This window comes from Eleginops maclovinus, chromosome 22 (genome assembly GCF_036324505.1).
Source record: "Eleginops maclovinus isolate JMC-PN-2008 ecotype Puerto Natales chromosome 22, JC_Emac_rtc_rv5, whole genome shotgun sequence".
NCBI classification, from domain to species: Eukaryota; Metazoa; Chordata; class Actinopteri; order Perciformes; family Eleginopidae; genus Eleginops; species Eleginops maclovinus.
The window spans coordinates 13,837,880-13,860,590 of record NC_086370.1 but is presented as its reverse complement, the minus strand read 5'-3'; the positions used below and the strand labels follow the sequence as shown (position 1 = coordinate 13,860,590).

The 22,711-nt window shown below is 41.2% G+C and overlaps 2 protein-coding genes across 6 annotated transcripts in view; both read right to left on the bottom strand.

The window, feature by feature from the left end:
- The window catches only part of slit1a (slit homolog 1a (Drosophila)), an 84,124-nt gene extending 74,215 nt beyond the window's left edge, over positions 1-9,909 (bottom strand). For all 4 annotated transcript variants that reach the window (XM_063875093.1, XM_063875094.1, XM_063875095.1 and 1 more), the window contains exon 1: positions 9,342-9,909. In XM_063875093.1, coding sequence (XP_063731163.1) covers positions 9,342-9,541 — 200 coding nt within the window. In that variant the 5' untranslated portion in view covers positions 9,542-9,909. The remainder of the gene's footprint in view (positions 1-9,341) is intronic.
- Positions 9,910-13,895: 3,986 nt separating this feature from the next.
- Positions 13,896-22,219, bottom strand: LOC134858356 (rho GTPase-activating protein 19-like). Of its 2 annotated transcripts, none has more exons than XM_063874209.1 (11): positions 22,114-22,219; positions 21,100-21,353; positions 20,573-20,653; positions 18,363-18,572; positions 18,005-18,231; positions 17,816-17,902; positions 17,149-17,214; positions 16,188-16,409; positions 15,998-16,093; positions 15,703-15,816; positions 13,896-15,202 (listed from the first exon to the last, which is right to left on the bottom strand). In XM_063874209.1, the coding sequence occupies exons 1-11, from the start codon at positions 22,158-22,160 to the stop codon at positions 15,197-15,199; spliced, it is 1,410 nt and encodes a 469-aa protein (XP_063730279.1). In that variant the 5' UTR covers positions 22,161-22,219; the 3' UTR covers positions 13,896-15,196. The 2 variants fall into 2 exon arrangements, with proteins under 2 accessions (XP_063730279.1, XP_063730278.1); XM_063874208.1 differs by having other exon boundaries at positions 22,096-22,192.
- Between the last annotated feature and the right edge of the window lie 492 nt (positions 22,220-22,711).

The following is a 22,711-nucleotide window of genomic DNA, read 5'->3' as shown; positions in this document are numbered from 1 at the left end:
ATAAGTCCACCCTAACCTGATTCCCCAACCCCCCAACCCGAAGCAAAACCAAAAAACTGGATCCAAATCTACGCCGAAAGCACCGGTCTCTCTCCCTCAGTCACTCTCTCCTTCTTTCGTCTAATGACCACTCCAGGGACTGTAGCGCAATGCAGTACGAAAGAGAGCGGTCATTATAGACAGATGGTGAGTGTGTGAGTGTGTAGCTGTGTGTCTGTGTGCGTGCATGCATGCATGAGTGTGTGTGTGTGTGTGTGTGTGTGTGTGTGTGTGTGTGTGTGTGTGTGTGTGTGTGTGTGTGTGTGTGTGTGTGTGTGTGTGTGTGTGTGTGTGTGTGTGTGTGTGTACACAGGTGCATCGACAGGCCAAGCGACAGGGCCACGGGAAATAAATAATGGACTGGGCTTCATTAGCCTGGGCTCCGATACACACACATGTGGTGCTCATTACAGGTGCTTACGCAGATCGCCACACACATTCATACACCCACGCACATACTTCTGGATTCCCAATGTCTTATCTTCAGGGTGGTCATTGCTGATGACACCCGGAGGACATTAAAAAAGAGAAAGATAGAAGAGGAGGAATCGCAGTAAGATGGTTAGAGTGTGGGGTGGCAGGGGGAATATGTGGAAAAATGTCTCGCTCTTGAACAAGTGAAACCCCACTTTTCTCTTCCAGCAATGAGGTCTTGCTTTGTCCTGTAATAGGAGACGTGCAATAGTTTCTGAATGTACTCCAGGGTTGATTAATCTAATCTCTCATGCAACAACATCTTAAAGTGTTTTGTTAGCTGAGATCTGGTAACTGAACAAAGGTATTATTCCTGGAAACGTATTTTTCTGATGAAAGTATCCACTTTTAAAAAACACATTTGCCCTGCACCTGTTCAGCAAAGCCTTGACATTTAGGCAGTGCTCAAATGCCACCGGCAGCATATGATGTTTTAGCTAGTCAGGATCCACACTGTTTATGACATATTCTGACCTTTTCCATTGGCATTATTTTGCAACCGAAAGCATGCAATGTTTTCAACTTCTTGAATTTGTGCAGGTGATAATCAGGTCTTTGAAAATTGCCCTGGTAATATCATTGCCCCTTGGATTGATGAGTGCTGTATGTTGACATTATCTTCCAAAGTTACTTTTATACCGCTCTGTAACAAGTACATATACTGTCCAAAGCATGCATTTTGCATAAAAGGAAACTCTTTCTAATAAAGTGGAAAATCTGGTGATATCTGCTGCCATGGAAGTATTCTGTCTCTGGAGAAATGATCCAATTTACTCTCTTGTTTTTAGGATAGTCGTTGATGTACAGTAACAACAACAATTTTTGAACCAGGAAGTCATTTCTTCCATGGATCAAGAAATCTAGGTAACTTAAATACAGAAAGGTTGGAGAAATTACTCTTTCTGTGCAAAAAGTCTGGAGTTTGGAGTCAGCGGTGATTGTCTTTGTGTTGATTCCATGTCTAAATAAGGGCACTATATGCCAAAGTAATATATGATGTCAATGCCTCAAAGCTAAATCTGCTGTTTATTAGCTATAATATCAGTCAAGGCTACTTTTTTTGTTTTACAATCAAAGGAGGCTAAGCAATGACTTTTGGCACAGAAGCAAAGGCACGTTCAGTCCTTTCATTGACAGATGTTTGGTTTTCAAATTATAGAGGTAGAATATCATACCCAGTTAATACAGCAAAGGATTTGCACCCTTCAACTGCTTCAGTCAAATCCATCCCATCCTCTGGAAACTGTGCAAGGATTCCCAGTGCTGACAGACTTCCTGGAGAGCGAGTGGATTTATGACATCACTATCTAATCCCTCTTCATCTTCCGACTCAAGCAGATTGATGCCTGGGAGTACTTCCTGGTGTAACTTCCCTCGGGTTGACACACAGCAGCTATACTCCAACGCTCTACATCTCTGTAATTCAAAGGGGCTCAGGGCGCTGCTACAATACTGAAAACTCATTATGTTTATTTCTAGCAGCTGCTGGGGTCTCACGGCTGACGGGGACCTGGTTTGTATTGAGCAACATTACATGAAATAAAAACCCAAGACGAGAGGGAGAATAAGCAAACAGACTGCTCACCAAGGCCTGCGTACAGATGTACTCTCACAAAAACTGTGCACATATCCACATGTGCAATGTTTGTTACACACATACACAGAGACCATATAAATATACGGTATCAGGGAGTGAACACAAGCACACCTACTGGCATGTACACAAACAGGGCCCGTGGGAAAGTCAATTTTGCTCTGTTGGGAGCTGGTGAGAGCAAAATAAAATAATGATCACAAGAGAAACTACTGTTGGCTGAACAGCTTTCCAACAACATAGTCTATTTATGGAGAGCTGAAATGAATAGACCGTTTGGAACATTACAGGTTAGCAAACAAGGCAATGTGATCTGTCAGAAATAACATGGAAGGCCACTCTAAAGTCTGACACATCTTTTTAATCTGTCAATTTTAAGTGCCCTTTAAATAGCTGCCACACTGTGGACGTGGAGAATTGAAAATATCTTGCTAAGTCTTCTCTTTACTTCTCAATACTTGGTAAAGTCGTAAGTCCAAACTTCAGTTCAATAATCCTATGCTCGCAGGCCTAAAATGATCACAATGAAAACTTCCTACTCACAAGCTGTGACAAAAAGGAGGCACGACAAGACAAAACAAAGCCAGGTTAGCAAACATCCCCAGCAAGCTTACAAGAGCATTTCACAAGTTTAAAATAGTACTTGTTTTATCAAACACTTAATTCGCTGTCATAACACTCACTCACACTCACAGTTAAACTAGCAAGACCAAACTGCAACAGCTACTTGATAATCGTTTATCTAGAGGTCAAACTTGGCGAGTGTTGCTATGTATAAGGTCAAAGTTCATTCAGATTGATATATTCACAATGCAGACAAGTAAGGATTTTGACACATCTTTCCAAATGACTCTTTGAATTTAAAATGACTAATCAAGGTGCTTAGATTTTAGCAGTGCAGTCATTGTGAATCGCTGATGTTAGCGCAACAGGACCATTTGTCCTGAACAGCTTTGGCCTGGCAGGGAAGACAGAAGCCAGCTGATAGAGGATTGGTGGCACAGAGCTGTCCAAACTCCTCACTGTGGAAACAATCTGATGATCAGAAGCCTGAGGTCATGTACAGACCGAGCGTAGATGCTCATTAACTACAGTCACACAGTGATAATGCTGTTGGACCGGAGCAAGCGCTCTCCCTAATGAATGAGCTGAGCAGGTTGAGAAGCTGCGGAAGAGTAAAGAATTTATTTATCCGAACTCTGCGACATATGGACGTGACAGCCGTGAAACACGCAGGAGGAGAGTAAGGGGGGGGGGGGAGAAAGAGGCACTGAGAGACAGAGAAAAGACAGAGCTGCTGTGACAATGTTGTTAGCTGCCTGAAAGCGACGGTGTGGAGCAGAGTGGTGGAGTGTTGCGCGTGGCAGTGAGGAGCTGACGGGCTGTCGGGGAAACATTGGTGTAGCAATGAGGCCTGGTAGACTGTGACGTGAGAGTGACCTACATACTAGGTGAACCAACAAGCTACAGAACCAGGCAGTACCATCTGGGCTTACAACAACCTCAAACACAAAGATAGAGATACTAAGGAAGTGAAAGAAAGAGAGATTGAGAAAGCCGACCACCATGACCAAAATAACACTCTTCAACGCAAATGGAACAATTCTGTCCACGCTAAGAGGTTAGATTTCTGTTCAGCTTGAACGACACATTCCCTCTACATTGAAATGCGGGGTTCAGACAGGCAGTTATGTCCCTCCACTGTACATTTTTAGCTAGTGTGTGCATCAGCAAGCATAAGTGTGCATGTGTGTGTGTGCAAAGACGTCTAAGAGTGTTTGCCTAGCTCCTGGGCTCCTCAAGGGCTATTTACAGTTTTTATTCTGCTCAGTCAGGCCTCAAGAGCAGGTTTTCTGATTGGAAAGGTAAACACCAAGCAGATCCTCCACATGCATTGCACGCAGACGCAGACAAACTCAATAAACCACTTCTCGGGGCCTTGACCAGCAGAGCCTTCATCCTTTTATTAACGGCTACAGGTGAAAGTCAAGGACTAAAACCCAAGCATCTTTCTTTTGCTGTTTTTTATCTGGTCTAAACTAGAACAACCTTGACAAGGAGATTCAGAGTGGTTTCATACAGCAGATGCTGTTCTAGGCAGAAACTAGACTGATAGCAAAAAAGAGTGGAAGATTGCAAAAAAAAAGCCATACAAACGAATAGGGAGGAAAGCAGCACACAGCCACTTTCTGATCAAACGTTATGACACACTTTCAGGCCTAAGTGAAACAAAAAAACATCTGGTTCGATATGTTTCTGAAAAAATAACACACACAGCGCTGTAGAGGCAGACTGAAGGGTCTTTCATGGTTTGTACTGTATTTGTAGTTTGTTCAGTGACAGACACTGAGGTTTTGTTGTGGCTTTGAGTCCTGCGTGAAGGCATCTAGGCTGTATAAATGTGTTCTTTGACTGTAAAGTGTACCATGTGGACAAGACATCTGCTCTGCCACATCTATTATGTTTCAGTTACTCCACACAGAAGACTCAGAAGACGTTTGCATGACAGATGTTCGCTGAGGACTGGTACTTGATGGATGCTGCATGTGTCTTCAAATCTGTCTGCTGAACCCTGAGAATAAAGAGTTGTTCTTTGTAAAGCCCCCCCCCCCCCCCAATCTCAGCCTGCATTCCTCCAGGTCTTCAGAAAGATTAGCTCATCTGCTGGACAACCTTACAGCCAAAGCTGGAATGAGAAGTCAATTAAGTGATAAGTTGATCAAAAGGGAATGGTATCTTCAACTCCTTGGACAATCAGGTGTGTTTGGGTCATAGTTTAAGCAAAAATGCCATATATACTCTGGTTCAGCTACATATAAGCTTAGCTTTGCTTTTTCAGACAAAAATAATGGATTTTAAGACCTTTGGTTTTTCCTGGAGCTTTATGCCATTCATATACCTTTTAATGAAATTATACATTTACTTATTGAGAATTAACATTTTCATTTAAACACACATGTAGTACTGAAAACAGCTACTGAAAAGTGTGTAGACCCATGCTGATCTCAAGCAGCCCATGAATCTGGATTGCTGCCCATCATTTCCTCTCGAACTTGCATCACATCAAAAGCATCTTGACTAGCGTGAAATGTGAATTATGAAGGCATATCTACAATGTCAGGAGTGTTCACTGATGTGCTTTTTAACATGCGCGCACGCACACATGCGCACACGCACACACGCACACACACACACACACACACACACACACACACACACACACACACATACACTTCACTCTTCAATTGCCAGCCTCTTACTGACTAGCCAGGAGGGTTAAAAGGAAAGATGGACTTCTGAGAGATGAAAGGTGATCTAGGTGGATTCTCCAAATTCGATTTTCATGGTCTGCTGAGATACAGCCACTCTTAAATAGGCGTGTAAGGCAATCACGCATGTACTCTCACACATGCTCCCATGTATCATATAAGCTCTCAGACAAAAAGAAAAAAGTGCATGCATTGGTGTTTGATGGCATTCTTTGACACGCATTGATGGGGTCATTTCTTCTCATGATTGCAATAACACACTTCCATAAAGTAGCTGCGTTCATCAGGAGAGCAGGAGCAGGGTGTTGGGTGAGTTTAGACACACAGCAGCTGCTTTGATGCTTAGCAGTCTGTCATCACACTGCTTAGACAAGCAACATGGAACATGTATGTCAAAATTAAAAAGATCACTATGTGCTTGGAGCAATTTAAAAAATGAAAACAGAACAATGTGCCACAAAAGGAACTACTTTGACCTACAATGAATATTTTACCACCAACTTGACGGACTTATAGTCAGCTATAGCGATTGTGTCCGCTATAGTATTCAGTAGAAGAGAAAAGACCACAGCTGTGTAGTGCAGAGAGTAAATCAAATTGACCAAGTCCCAGTCCAGTAATTTCACAATCCTCCACTGAGCATAAACATTCTCTGAATGATCTTCATTCCAGGCATTATCACTCCTCACGGGATTACGGGCAATAACGATGGATGTATTAAGACTCTAGAAAAGACCTGAATGAAAGTCAGTCTACCTAAAGCCTAGATCTTTTTGCCCTTTGTTATAAATAAGAGTCTTGTTTATTCATTCATCAGCTTTGTGGTTGATTTACACGTTTCTTCAGTCCTCCGTGCCGTAATCCCTTCATGACCACCTCAGATAATGTGCCAGTCTCACTTTGAACGATCATCTCATCCTGCTCTCGACCCCCACAGCTCCACCCTTCACCCCACTTCTTTGTCTTTTTACATCTCGCTCTTTCCCCTTTAGTCCCAAAGCCGGAGTTGGCAGGTAGCGGGCAGGGCTGTGTTCAGTCTTGTCTGGGTAAATTATGGATCAGGTGGCCGGTGAGCTGTCAGTGGTACCAGCTCTGTGCTGGTGCCAAAAACACCGCAGGCATTCCCTGGCACATGAACAAACACCTCCCACCTTCAACCCCCCAAATACATAAACATGGTTATCGAAGCAATGGAGCCCCTCATCTTCACCAGCATCATGTGTTTTCATCTAACATTACTTATTCACTGCACACATGCTCACACATGCTTAAGTTCATGAACAAACACAAGTGAACATCAGATTTATATAGGCATGCATGAAAGCAGAAACACAAACACACACACATATGGTGTGCAGCCCCCTCCTCCCTCTTTCTGGAGGAGCTCCAACGTGCCCCCAAATCTCAGCACAGGGTATGTTCTGGCACAGAAAACACATCAATACTCTGGCTTTTCGCAATTAGATGAAGGTACGCGCACGCAGCTCCTCCGCTTCTGCAAATCAACTAATTCACAGATGAGATACACACTTAATCTAAACAGCCGGTCTGTTATAGAGATAAAACAGAGAGAGTGGGATGCAGGTTTGTTCAATAGTTGTCCACCTAAACGCCTAACTGACAACCCTATTGCCTGTGATAAGTCACTCTATGCAGCCTTACAGATGTTGATATTCTCTAAGCATAACCTGATGTCAAAGTAATTACCATGTGCTATTTTGTCACAGCAGATGTACAGAGCGAAGTAGAAGAGATACAAGAAAAGAGGGAGGATGGATGCAGATGGGGAGCGGGGGGAGGGAGAGGCCGGTGGCCCTTACGAGGCAAGGTGTGATTTTAATACGTGGAGCTCAGTTTCATTACAGGCTTTGGTCTGAGGAGCGCAGGGGTCAGACCTGATCCAAACCCACACTGACAAGTGCAAATGGGATTCTGCTGTCTGTCTCAACACCCTTTGTACACATACCCACCCCACAAACACACACACTTTCTCCCCAAAACCAACCCCCTCCTTTAACACACACACTCTATCTCCCGAAGGCATCACCCTGTATACGTTAGTGCAAACACGCATATGCATTCACACAGATATCCGTAAACACACAGGAAATCAAACGCAACCTCCTCTGTTTGTTAGCTTTCTCTTGCCTGCATCTGCGTTTCCCTCCCAACATTACAGTACCTTCTTCCACATGCAAGGACATTTTTCAACATCCATTTGTAATTTTAAAGTGTTTCTACAAATAACAAATCTTTAGTTGACATTTTGTCCTCAAAACCAGTGACCTAACTTCTGGGACAGTTCTATAAAACTTGACCAAGTCATTTGGTCAAGTTTATGACCCCAGTAGCGGCTGCACAATATCATTCACATAGACACGCTTTTTAAAAATGCATACACATAAATCTAGCTTTGCACATGGGACCATCATGTGAGGCAGGGTGGGCAGCGTTGACTTGCACAATCACCATGATGAATCACCCCATGTAACGGCCTGCGGAAAAGTACTTTATTGTTAAATAGTGCTTCTCCGTGGAGACTGGCTATCTACATGACCTACACACACGGCTAATAAATGCAGTTAACACACAATCCCGAGCCCCCCCCCCCCCCCCTCAAAAAAAGGGAACAACCTAGGAATAAATTACCATTGACCTTTATACACATCATGTTAAAAATGCAGCATCCCAAGTGTGCTAGACGTGTATGAAAACACACAGAGATGTTACAACGATAAAATCCCCTGCTGTACATGACCTATGAATGCACAAACAACTTTTAACACAGAAATACTCTTGAGTGGAGGGGCAGGGTATATTTCCAGTGTGAATGGCCATTCATGTAAAAGGAAACCACAAAATGAGCATGTTTCCTCTCTGCTTAAATGTTGAACCAGCATGTGCACATAAGCAACCCGGAAGCATGCACCGCCTTGCAACAAAAAAGGTGTTCTTAGAAATTAAATATGAAAAGCATAAAATATGCAACTAACTCCCACAATGCCAACACTGCCTCTGACACAGGCTTTCTCTCCTTGGTTCCCACTGCATGTTTTATTCAGGACTGATATTCTAAAAGCTGAAATAGAACAATCTATTTCCCCTTGCACTCCTCACTTCTGATTTACTGATGAATATTTCAGAGGAATGTCCGAAAAGACAGAGAAACTCCACTCGGCAAGCCGGCGTCTGCCTCACCTCTCCCTCTTTCTCCCATCCTCTCTCCGTTTCACAAGACAGCTACGTGATCCTCGTGCAAGGCTCACTTAAGTAGCAGATTTGCTTAATTTTCTACATGATTTAACAATTTGTGGAGTGAGTGTTCGGGGGCATGAGAAGGGGGTGAGAGGGGAGTCTTTTGGCCCCTGAGTGGCGGAAAGTGAAAACGGGGAAGAGTGGGGGGGTGGGAGATAAAAAGAGGCACAGTGCTGCACAGACAGGACATATGATATGAAGGGGGGGATACATGTTCCCTGAACAGAACAGAATCTAGCTACCTGCAGAACCCAGGTCTGTTTCAAAAACTTTACGTAAAACTCTTTCTAAATGTATTCAACGTAAAAAGAAAATGGGAAAATTTAGACTTTGCTTTCACAACTTAGAAATAAATATAAAATTCATGCAGTAAGAATAAACAAGCAGGTAAGTAAATTATGGACACATGTTAAAGGCACATCTGCTCCTGCTCTTTCCAGTCCCTAACGCCTATTTATACCTGACTGGAATGCCAGTGACTGACTGACTGACTGACTGACTGACTGACTGACTGACACACACACTCACACACACAGCTTTACAGGCACAGCTATTGTTCTGTTTGAGTCTAAGCAAAGTCATGGGCACTGCTACAATAAAACAAGGGAACAGAAGAGAAACAGTGACTAAAGAAGACAGAGGGACACAGTAAGGGAGTTCCTCTTTCACACATGGACATGTACACACACAAACACACAGATGGTACTCACAATCTCTCAGTGTTGCGGGGGATATTCCTTGGCATGGTTTTGATACCCAGTCCATGGCAGTCCACTGTGGTGCCACTGCAGGTACACAGGGCTGGGCAGGCGCTGCTGTGGCCCATGAGCAGAGCGGAGAGCATCACCACCCACATCCAGAGTGCAAGCCGTCCCATGCCTGCCCCAAAGCAGCTCCTTCTGATGGACATATTCAACACCAACACTGCTGCCAGCTCTTCTTCAACAAAACCCTTACTTCTCTCTGTCCACCTTTCTCTGCTTCTCTGGGGAAAAAAGAGAGTCCTGCTACACCTCGCAAGTCCTCTAAAATAATGAAATATGTGTGGTGTTTATAAATTGAAGACAAAACTAGAAAAAATGCTAATATTTTCCTATTAGCTGTGAAGCAACTCCTTTTTGTTCTTCTATATTTCTTTTGATGTAGGTATGATATCCACCACAGTTTGCTGATTTAAAAAAAAGCTTTCTTTCTTTCTCTTATTTTCTCCTTGCAAACTCTTCTGCTCTCTTGTCTCTGTGGAGTTGCTGTGCTCTGGTCTGCACACGTCTGCGTCTCTGTCCTCCTCTCACTCAGTCCCGCTCTGCTCTGCTCGCCTGAAGAGAGAGGGAATAGAGAAAGAGCAGAAAGAGAAAAAAAATCCTCTCTCTCTCTCTCTCTCTCTCTCTCTCTCTCTCTCTCTCTCTCTCTCTCTCTCTCTCTCTCTCTCTCTCTCTCTCTCTCTCTCTCTCTCTCTCTCTCTCTCTCTCTCTCTCTCTCTCTCACACACACACACACTCTCACACACACTCACCAGTCATCCATCACAAGGATCTACAAATAGCAGAGCCCCCCGACTCCACCCCTACCCCTCTTCTCCACCCCCACTTCTCTCCCTCCTCACAAAACACCCCCCCACCCCAGAACCCTGCCTGAACTCACTCTCATTCTCGAGATCCCTTTCTTTCGCTTGATTCTATTCACATTACAGATGAGATTTTATTTTGTACTCACTCTACTCCTTTTCTCTCAGGTTGGCCTCCAGGCACACCCCTAGAGAGAGAGAGAGAGACCTAACCTGCATGACACTGCATAACCCCTGCCCGAAGGGAGATTCTGTGGGGAGACTGGGCTGTCAGTGTGTGTGAGTGTGAGTGTGAGTGTGAGTGTGAGTGTGAGTGTGAGTGTGTGTGTGTGTGTGTGTGTGTGTGTGTGTGTGTGTGTGTGTGTGTGTGTGTGTGTGTGTGTGTGTGTGTGTGTGAATGCATGCATGTAGCAAAAGGGAATCCACTGGGAAAAAGAGGAAATCAACACCTCGGTCCTTGGAGGCAAAAATACGGAATAAACAATCTGTAAATGTGGGTCTAACGTTTGGATCGAGTGGCCCCACACACACAGAAGCTGCAGCAGCAACCTGGTATGAAAAAGTAAACGCACTCAAACACACATATACAAATATTCATGACCTGTTGGAAGGCAGACCACAGCCATAAAAAGTCAACACTTTATTTTAAGCATGAACAGCAACAGAAATGATTTCCTAATACGTTCAAAGACAAGCAGCTACTCTCATAACCAAAGCTGCTCAGCCATTTGGATTTATGGCAGTAACTGGCATAACATCCCCTCTTAATTCCAGGATCATGCATTTCAGTGGACTCAAAGCATACTGACATAAACTGGACTGTGTTGAGAAGGGAAAACTCAATGATAAGCATATAAATATTATTTTCTAAAGTTGGACGTTTAGTTAAAACACTGTATATTTTACAGTCCAGCCACTGTTGACAGTGAAATTGTAGCTTTCAGGAAACTTTTTCCAAATCCATATTGATTTGTAGCTGCTTGAAGTGAAAATCACTAATAGGAAATTGCTAGGAAATGGCCCTCTGGTTTTAAAGGGTTGAATCCAATTCACAGTTATCCACACAATAAAACAAACGGTGACACTATAAAATAAAGTGCAGGAAATTGAGAAAAAGTTAGCAATAAAAAGAGCAGCAACAAGCATGTCTTGTTAATGATTAGATTGATTAGGTCCTGGCTATCTGCAGCCTTACCTACGTAATGAGGCTGGTAGATTAACGCTGGATCAACTGCTAAACGGCACAAAATCAATACAAAATACTTAAATAATAAATAAATACTTGTACATCCCCTCATGTAAGGGGTAAGGGTCAATGATGCATTATTGGTTTGGTGTCCTTTAGTACACAGTCAGCATTATCAGGAATGATTCATTATGCACTTGTGTAGAAATTCACTGATAAACTCAATATTATACACGGCATAGCTCCTGTATTAAATTTGTCAGAAGGAATTACTATTACTTACAAGCAGTTAGTTGTTGCTCCATTTTAGTTTGTTAATAAATCAGTGTAATAAAAAAGTTGGAACTTAACTAAAACTGAGCCAGTCTATTTCTGCAGAGGGTTTTTGCTGCAGGGTGGATCCCTCCCAACATAAACAGTAGAACAGTCCCAAAGACCCAAAATCTCTTTCACTTTAACTAACAAAGGCACACAGAGGGGATATGCAAGCTGACACATTTGTCTGTCTGCTTTGTTTCTGTACCAACTGGAAACAAGTACATGTGCTGAGGTGTGTGTGCAGGTGTACACTACACACACGAACGCTCCTCTGAAAAAATACTCCATCTGTCCCCGTAAAAGTGTCAGTGCCGTGTAGATCTCCCTCCAATGAATGGCTAATTAAAAAGGGCACAGTGGTGTTTAGTGGTAATGGGGGGTGGTGGTAACGTCCCTTCGCTCTCACAGTCGTGATTGGAATGCACGCAAATACGCAACTTGAATTTTCTGCTGCTATCAAAGCCTTGGGAGGACATGGCAGCAATTTGCAATTAATCTGGAGGATTGAAAGAGTTTGCAAAAACAAACAAGCTCACCAACAACTGACTCTGATGAGGAAATAACTGCAATTAATGTGAAATGACTCCTAATTTAGAAGTTCACAGTAGTGCTGAAGCCAGTTGAAAAGATACGTTTCAACAGTTGGAAGCCTAAATTAGAAATCAAAGAAATAAGACAGAGTTGGCAGCTGCTCGTACCTAAACAAAAGAATCAAGTTGGTAGTTCCTACATGTGTGATTTACAAAAGCAAAATGTGCTTAATAGAGAGAAGGAAAAAAACAAAGAGGAACCAAATTTAGCATCCAGAAAGGTCCACAGCATGGTTTCAAACCCCAGTTATTTGTATTTCACCCTCAGAAGAGCTGTGCCTCAGAGAAAATGAAAGAATGTTTCCTCAACCATCCATTGTTGACACAAAAAAAAGCTATAAATTATGCTGGAATCTACAAAAAATATGTTAACCTTAAATGTTTGTCCTTGCACTATCGGTAGTTCTAGACTAAATTAGCTCCCTCTGAAACGCATTTTGTTGCATACACTAGCAAAATCACATCTACTCATCATAAGTGCTTGTGGGTTTAGTTGCACACCAGATAATGTGAAGTTGATTACAGTACGTCGGACTCATTTTACAGTCATCATTCTCATTTTGGAGTAGGAATGCTAAATAAAGCCCCTCCAGAGTTTTGGCTGTAAAACAATGCTATTCCTATCATGGAAGCTGTCTGATGTATATTTACAGAACATGAGAAAAAGCAGGTCCATTCTCACAGATGTTTACAACATATACTTACAATACCAAACATGCATTGACATGGACACTATAATGACACACCGAGACATTCCTCCTATTGTAGAAGGCTGCCTCCACTCTAACCAGTCCACCCACTCTCTCTCAGACTCCGTCAAATATGTCCATTTCATGGGCAAATCCAGCAACGATTTTTAGTAACAGATGATCCCTTCTGAGGCATTTTGGGTATTTTTTTAATTGTAGGTCATATCTAGCTTCAAACTGATTGACATCTGTAAACTTTAGCAAAATCTCTTATTTTATGTACAATTTGTTTTGTTTGAATCTCATTTTCTTCCTGTTTCTTATTTGCTGCAATGAACACTTTTAAAACCAAACACGAACACACAACTTGTTGACTACTTTCTGAATGTTTGACATCGGGACATGCACTGTTCAATTTGGAAGAAGTTAAAGAAAGGGGAAACAAAAATGTAAAGCAGCATTTATTTGCAGCGGCTAGTGGGATAATGTATTTAATTTCATTTATATGAATTAAGAATGTCTTTTTTCGGTAAGTATTGAATGTTTATGTACATATTTAGGGTATTTTACAGCACAGGAGTGTATGCAGATATATCAATCATATTCATAATCATCGTCTTTAACAGTTGAGCAACTTCACGGACAAATCAAAGCACGTCGTACCCATACAGTCTATGGATGAATGTGCTCTGGCTGAATGACTATTTGTAACTAAACAGCATCACCTTGTGGCTGCAAGAAAAACTGCTGCAGAGGGTAGCGTTACTCAAATTCCAGGGAGAGTAATAAAAACGAAATAAAAATAAACGTCTTTTAACACCAATTAATGAAAAAAAGGTTCATAATTACCTTGCAATCCTACTTAAGCACACATTATATCATGTCAAAAGAAAATACACCCACAGAACTTTGCTTGATTGTCTTTTAATTACAGTAAGTTGCATAGCTTCACAGTAGCATTAATATCATCAGTTTACATCGTCGACAATGATCACATTATAGTTGGAATGTAACAGCCTGGCAGTGACCATTGACCTGAAAACTGCTACTGAAAGAGTTAAAAGACAACAAGCAGGCTTTAAAAGTGGCAGTGGCTCAAACTCTGAAAGAAAGCACCTGCTTTACAACCACATCTGAAGGCAAACAACAAATCCTCCTTCATTTGAACTGAACGTTTTGAAAAGATAAATATAGACAGTACAATTTTAAAAAAGGTCAAAAGAAAAATGTTTGCATAAATTCATCTGAGATATATAAAACGTTATAAAATGTTGCATAAGAGTCAACACTGGCCTTAAGACCACTTAAATATAAAAGCAAGATCAAGAAGTAGTTTAAAGTAGCAGTAGTTTAAAGACTCACAGCTTGACACCCAGGATTTGAGCTAATGGAAACATAGACAAACTATCTACATAAGCTGGTATTTCACTTGCTACCTGATGCCTGAATTACATTTTTATAGACAGTTAAGCACACTCCCAAAGCTATTAGCAATTTCCAGCGGAAATTAGAATTGCATTATACAGTTACTTAAGACATATTCACTTTAAGGCACTCAGAATTCACAACTTGTCTAAAAAAAAAGTCTTGAAGGGTCCGCTTTGACTGTGAGAGTCCTACTAACTTATTATTACTTACACACAAAAAAAAGTCACATTTTTATAGAAAAAGCCTGCGTATCACATCCTATCAAAACATCTGATGCTTTGGAATCAGGGACTTGAAACAGCCATATGAGCAATAAAAAATAAATACAATGTGGTTTGCAAATTAAATAAATGTGTTCCAGATGATAAAGCTAAACACCCACAAATTCATTGGTTTCAATACAGATCATTTGCTTCCTGCAAAACATCTTAAAGAAAAATATGCAAGGAGATGAAGACGGATCACCTATTGACCTTGTAAGAAAATCCATTAATTGCATTGACTTGAAATAAAAGGCGTGGATCATCCGATTTAACTCATATCAGACTTTCAGCTTCAGTAAACCTTACTAGACTGCAAGAAATTGCTATCTCACTAACCTTCAAGACATAAACATCTTACTTCTTGAGAAAGAAAAGCAGAGTACAGATCTAAACATGGTGTCTAAACAAAGCTGCACAGTGCCTTTCACTGTTTAGTTTGTGTCGACACCTCGAGAAGATCCTTTAATACCCCTTACATAACAGCCAGACCAATGTTTCCTTAGTAGAGCACATTCTTTTAAAGTCGATTAATCCTAAACAAGATGAGAAGAGAGGTAGAGAAAAAAAGATTTGGTTATTTTTAATCCTTTCAGCAGAGTACATCAGGCATCATTAGCAATGTAAGCACTGTTGAGTCAAAGAGAGGCCAGGCTGGCCTGTGGTGAACCACAGACAGGCAGCTGGACGAGCCAGGAAACTGCTTCAGCACAGGCAGGAGGAAAACTACTTGTCATAGTCGATGACACTTTTAGGAGAGAATCGTGCTGTCCCACAATTTAAAATGCAACATTTGGATTAGTTTGATTTAAATAAAAGGAAATTGCTACTTGTGTGTATTTCCATACATGCCCTCCATCATAGGGGAATATTAAAGAAAATTTCAAAACTATTTATTGAGCCGGTCAGTCATCCTGACATTCATGTGATTACCTCCTGTGATGGCAAGAGGCATCTGAAGGCAGGTGGCCTACAGGACCACAACATTACAATTATTGAAAATACTGTGTTTGCTTTGTGTTGCACCAATACTCACTCCTCCACAGCTGGGGTTTTTCTCTTCCTTTGCCATCAATTGCCCAAAGGATGGAGGACTCTGCAGTCTGCAGTTTTCTTTCTCTCTTAATACCTGACCTCCCAACACCTTCCTCTGTTTCATAAACAACAGGGCACGACATTGAGATGGGAAGGGTTGTGTTAAACATACTATGTTTTTTCTATTGTAAACTAAACGCGTATTTTTCGTTCAAATGTTTTTCCTTTAGAATCTGAACATAATGGAATTAAGGCTGAAAAACCTGTAATGGTACACAGGGGCACCGTCAACAAACCTTGATAATTCCTCCCAACGAGCGGGAGCGCCAGTGTTTCCTGCTGAACGGCGTCCGAGAGTCAGACGAAGGTGCCAGCAATGGCTGCTTGTCAAACTACACACAAAATACAACACATTTAGGTGCAGGGTTGAAAATAGTGTGTTTATGTTCTTCCTCCTTGCAATAGCTATGCGGACCTATACCACACCTGTCTGATTAGTTTCTTCTTTTTGGCCGACTCAGGCATGGTGCTGACCTGCTGGTACAGTTCTCTGAGGGCAGACTCAGTGTAACTCGTTCTCTCAGGGGACTTTGAGGTGGAGGAACTGCTGACCTCACCTCTGATTGTCCTCACAGAGGGAGAAGGGGAGGCAGCTGTTACCGCAGGTATGGGCTCGTCTTTACTCCCAGAACAGAGTGTCAGGTCGTCCTAGAAATGTAGGACATCACATGAGACGAGACTCTTTAAATTCTTTAAATCTATTGCTTTTCAAGTGATCATAGTAACACCTCAAGAGCTAAGTTACACAGCACAACATGTGAGCAAGAAACAAGAGGCTTTAGAAGCTGACAGTATTGAGACGTTTCCATAAGATAAGAGGTATTTATTAATCCCAAACTGGGAAATGTTTGCGTTGCAGCAGCATAAAACAAAACAAGGCATTGCACATAATTAGGAGTAAGAGAGTAGAAATAAACTATTCTAAAAAGATATAAAAAATAGAAATAAACCAGCATTAGAGAGTAAAAAATAATATATACATTTGATTGCAGGGAGTGGAATATTGAATTAAATATATATGTCAAATGTACAGCAAGTTATAAGTCCTGTACTCAGAGAGAAACTATGAGCTGAGAGTTCTCTGCCAGCCAGAGGGGATTTGTTGTACAGTGGTATGGCAGTGGGCAGGAATGTTTTTGATGTCAATTTCCTTTGAAAACTCATGCTATTAAGTGCAGATAAGAGTCTCTCAAGGTTCTGTATTTAGACAGGATGTACCCTAAATTAACCAGACACTGACATTTCTAGATTCAAAAGTGAGAAAATGGAACAAACGACATTTGAACAGAGCTTTAGAGATAAATATAATATGGTTCTACCCCACACACTTCTTTATTAAGATGAACTTAGAAAGAGAACAAAAGATTGGAGGGCAAAACACACTCACCCTCGATTCAAGAGTTTTTGATCCTGTGAAGTACAAGCGGGTATACTCTTTGATGTACGTAGGTGCCTTCAATGAAAGTAAATGTAAAATAAATCCTCTAAAGAGAGCTCATTGTGAACAATTAAAAGTATACCATGTGATCCACGTGAAGGGTATTTGGAAATGTATGACCTCACTCTCAACATAAAAAATGGCATCCGGGTGGAGCATTGGCAATAAACCAGGCATACAATGTAAATAAATTAATAAATACAATGCTGCAGCCTTTGGCTTTTAAAATGCTGCTGATTATGTGTCACTTTGAAAACCAAATAGCCTTTACTGATATTTGTTTCACATGTAAATGTAATATGTTTCTTCTTCTTTACCCCTTTTGCATGTAATGCAACCATGGCAACAACATCACTTGACATGAAAGGGTGGTTATAAGCATCGCATTATAAAGTAAGATCATATTAAAAAAACAACATCACTACCTCCTAGCTGTGATGTTTTACATTTATTATTCTAATGATATCTAAATAAAAACACCTTCACGGGTTTGTTTTAAATGAAAACAAACATCCCATCCGATCATGTCCTATCATACAGAGAGACGCAACAACACACATATATTTGTAAAGAATAAGAAGTCAGCTGCAGAGAAAACCATCATGATGTGGCTTACCTTAAAGAGCTTTTGTGAATGCCTGATGAGGAACGCTATCCCCTTATTCAGTTGCTCAATTTTCCCCTGAAGATCACTCGCCATCACCTGCAACACAAACAAAAGCCCTGTCAAAATGAACTTGACAGCAAACATAGTGGGGATGGTTTTAACTTAATTAGAAGGTAGATAGATCCACATAGCACTTACATTTTTGGGCCAGATGATGTGTGGAGCAAACATAGTGGCTAGATTGATAGCAGACATCTTGTTGATGTGCTGATTCCGAGCGGTGTGGTAGAGCAGGTCCAGCAGCAGCTTCAACAAGCTGCGGTTGGCTGAAGGGAGCAGCATAAACAGCAGCTGAAAGGCCTCAATCTGACGGTCCTTGTCAGGCACATCCGTCTTATCGCCCTTATCATCAAAGCGAGTCAGCTCTGGACACAGAACATAAGAGGATTGTTTCAAAGGGAGCAAGGGGGAAACTATTGGTTTCTTTCTTGTCTTTAAATTGATCAGGTTTATTTTATCTTGAGATATAAAAAGGACCTGTTGAGTTAACCCCCACCTCCGATCTTCAGGTGAGCATGATAGTGTCTGTGTGTGAGCAGGGGCTCTGGCAGATCTCCCAAGTAGGCTTTGAGCAGAGTGGCCGCATCATTGGGGTGGAAGTCTCCTGTCTCTAGATCTATATCTGCCCCCGCGTTTAGCATCTCCCTCAGGGCTGCCTGCCTGAGGCTGTGGCCTGGCACACGGAACAACCCCTCCACATGAAGATCTGTAGAGTGGGAGAGAAAGATATTGAGCGACGGCAAAAGTGGAGGGAAAAAGAATGATGTGGAGTGTAGGAGGGTAGACAAAAACTGAAGGAGGCAAGACACAGAAGTAAGGGGGGGGGGACGGAGTGAATTTAAATAGAAAGGAGGGAGACAGCCAGAGCAAAGTGCTTTCAGATAAATTATTGACCCAAGCATTTTCTCCTGGTGTCCACTTTCAGAGAATGACATCATCGCTTTCTAGAAAAAAAACATGACCTCATGCTAAGTCACTGCACTCCACCTAAGTCAAAGAACAAGTAGTACAACTTAAGTTACAGCCTTGATGCTCAAGCAATCCAATTCTTATAAGACTTAAAGACCCTGTTCAGCCCTTGCGTTAACATGCATCTTGGGGGATCCAATCACAAGTCAGCTGTGACTACGTTTGTTCACACCTGGGATATGATTGCATCTCAACAAGCGTCTCGAGTGACCACTTATCATCAGATCTCACTTTCCCCATTTATATGTAAATAAAAACGGACATGTTCAGTTTTCATTTAAAAACAATTATGACGGGTGCAACAGCATGGCACAATAATCAGAGGAGACAATACCATGATAAGTATGGTGCAGCGATCACTTATAAAACACACCTGGGCTACAATACATCACCTCCAGCGAACTTCCCGGAGAGCGTTCAGGACTACAGCATCGTTAATGTGTTTATACCAAATATCGTTTGGTCTTTCTCTAATCAACTCACAAAATCCTTCATCAAGTTAGCATGTCGTTTACTTCTGAGCATGTTTGTAACCAGTACTGATAATGTAAACTCAAAGGTTCCCTATTATGCAAAATGCACTTTTTGATGTCTTATACATACATATGTGTCCCCTGTGTGAAAGGAGACTCACAAAGTGTCAGAAAATAGTCTCCTTTCTCTTTTCCTCCTTACCCACATCTCTAAAAACGGGGGTACAGACAAGCTGATCCAGATTTGCTGTCGATATGACGACATATCGGAAATGTGGGCTGGCTTTACATTGAACTCCAGGCAACGTTCCGCACAAGTGACACGTCTCAACCTATGGTCCCTAATATACAGTCGCGAGCTGAATCCCCTCGTGCAGCTCTGTGTGTCTGTGTATTAAGCAGGATGTCTGCAGGAGGGACTTAAGAGTTGTTGTTTGCATATAATGTCACTGTTCTAGCGGTAAACACTGAGAAGTGTTTCAGAAATAATGCTTGATGTGGTTTGGAACATAATATGGGGTTTAATCACGGCAGCGTTTAGTTGAGTATCACCGTTAGAAACTATTCTCCTCAGACAGAGAGCTGCATGCTCTCCAAAGGGGCGTGGCCAGCTTCAGATCCACTCAAATTTAAAACGACAGTCACAGAATCAGCACTTCAGGAACAGGGCTGAAACAGAGGGGTATTAGGCATACTACAATGGGGGATCTGTTTGGTATTTTGAGCCAATACACTTCACAGACATGTTTCGTATAGATATTACCCTACAATGCATTGTTAAATATAGCATAATAGGAGACCTTTAATTTCACCTTTATGCCCCATGTGTGCACACACACACACACACACACACACACACACACTTGAGAAGGTGGTCCTTCAATGTAGCATAATATGCATGTATACACACACTGCTTAAATAATGTGGTTCTTTTAACGTCGTAGTGTCGGCTATCGGATCTCAAAGTCTATTGGATGCATTCATATCTGTACTTAGAGCTGTCCACTTGTGAATGGATTTCCTTGTCAGGTCTGAACATGGCCGCAGATACAGGCTGATAACGCACTTAAACTAGGTATATCAAGAGATTATTAAATCTAATAAATATTAGAGGTGATTATCTGAACAAAATGTCATGTCTTCAGATTTGCCTGCCTCTGGAGTGACACATACAAACTGTATTCATGATATCAATCATCATAACGGCTGTGGATGTGCCCTGAACATGGCAGAATGTATGACCGTATATTCAGTAATACTCACTTTTACTCAGGTATTCAATGAGCTGATAGATCTGTGCTATTCCTTCTTCAGTTAGTGGTGCACCAAAAACAACTCCTTTGTCTGAAAGTCATCAAAAACAAAGTAAGACTGATTGTTTAGATTGCACATGTTGGATTTATTCCCTAAAATAATTTATTATAATCATTTCATACATTATAACATTACCGATCAATCAAATGGAACCTACATTTATTAATGTCAGGATAACAGATAGTGTAAGGTTCAGGTCATTTTTCAGCAAAAAAAATCCTTTAACAAATAATAATGATAAACAGATTCATTTTAAGCGACTGCTTAATCGATTAATGGACAAATAATTCCAGCCCTGGTGGAAACACATACATTGCAAGTCTGAAGAAGTGTTATTTAATGACATTAAATAGGTTTGTGGATAAATAAACGGCGGGCCTTTTATAGACAATTTACCATTCGTTAATACTGTTGCACACATACAATATTAGTCTAAAATTGCATTTCAAAAAGTGTTAACACAGCAGTGTCCCCACCTTTCCGTTTCAGGAAGTTGAAGGATCGCAGAAAGCCATTGGTAGAGGGCACCTTGGCCTCTGACTCTCCGGTGAGTTGTGCAAACTCATCCCCTGGAAGGTCTATGAGTCGGGTGATATTGCTAAGCACCAAATCCGCAAAGGCCTGTGGATGCTCATGCCTCAGCCTCTCCACAAAGAAGTCTGGGTTAAAGATCACAGGCTGGCTTGTGCTTGGCTTTAACTGGCTGATAAACATAGTGCATTTTGTTCCCCTGTTGAAGACAAACACAGAGGGTGGGTTTGGGCCCGAGGTGGAAGTAGTACTTAGATCTTATAGTTAAGTAAAAGTACCAGAGTGTAGGAATACTCTGTTACAAGTAAAAGTCCTGCAATCAAAATGTTATAAATCTACTTAGTTACTTTACACCACTGGTTGGTGCTCATTTTGAGGCTCAGAGGTTAATTGCTTTTAGTCAAGTTAAGACAAAAGGGGTGACATACGTAAACGTTACACATGCAAATGCAAAAATACACATCTCTCTCCTTCTTTTTTTAATACTGAGAGCCATGTCCATCTCTCTGAATACATTTTGCACATTTCCATACATCCCTAAATCTGCACAGCTTTCCATTTCAAAATATAATATACTGCAGTTTGTCATATAGTCATAGCACTACGTTTTATAGTGTCTTTGTATATTTATACTTTATTATTTTTATAATCGTTATATTGTTTTATGTTCGCTTACATGTTCTTATGTTTGTGTTTGCACCACCATACACCAAAGCAAATAAAAAAGTATGTGTAAGCGTACCTTGCATAAACCCGCTTCATAATGTACGGTAATGAAAGCACAACTGTTGCTAGGTAAGCTAAGCTGGCTAACGCTAACACATCTGATACTAAGCTACTCTACTACTTAGTAGTTCCCAACACAAATAATGCATCTGCACTAATAAATGCAAGAACCCATACTTCAAGATGTAAGGTTAGATGTTCATTTAAAGACATACTTCGCGAAAAGTTTGTACCTTCTGCTCAGTTTGTGATTGTTGTGGGGATCATTTTCAGCCGCCATCTTCGTTTTGAATCTTCCGCTGTTTAATTCTTAGTCCCGCCCACGGGGTTCTGATTGGCTGGAAATATTCGTAGGTCAAGAGCTCTCATCTAGGTTTATTTAGTCGAGAGAAAAAAGTTGAAAATGTTGGCTTTTGAATTTATTACAAAATCCCGAATTCCAAAAGACCAGTATAGGGTCCGCCATGTCAACACCTGAAGTGGCACATGCTATTGATAAAGGATGTTGAATTCAACAGCTTTAAACTGCACACTTACATTATTTGAACAAACTGTTTACTGAGTAGTGAAAAAACAAGTGCTATTAATTTGTTTTACTTCAGTAAAACATTGTTTTTGGTATGTAAACTACCTTTTACATGTTTTGTGATTTTTCAGTTTGTATTTATCTGTCATTGCTTTTGATTTTTCAAGTTCTAAAGGTTTTATATTTTACAGTAACCCAAGAAAAATACCTACAGTATTATTAAGAATGGCCCATTTCCGATTTTGCATGTATGTGTTTCTTGCTTAAATGTTGTAGTTGGTAAATGTAAAGCTAAATGTAGTGGA

Excerpts from the sequence above, each read along its gene's own strand:
- LOC134858356 (XM_063874208.1), bottom strand. The coding sequence starts at position 22,160 with ATGGCGGCTGAAAATGATCCCCACAACAATCACAAACTGAGCAGAAGG. Across the intron at positions 18,573-20,572 it reads CATTGAATACCTGAGTAAAA|ATCTTCATGTGGAGGGGTTG; the intron begins GTGAGTATTACT and ends CCCACTCTACAG. Across the intron at positions 16,410-17,148 it reads CAAAAACTCTTGAATCGAGG|GACGACCTGACACTCTGTTC; the intron begins GTGAGTGTGTTT and ends CTACATTTCTAG.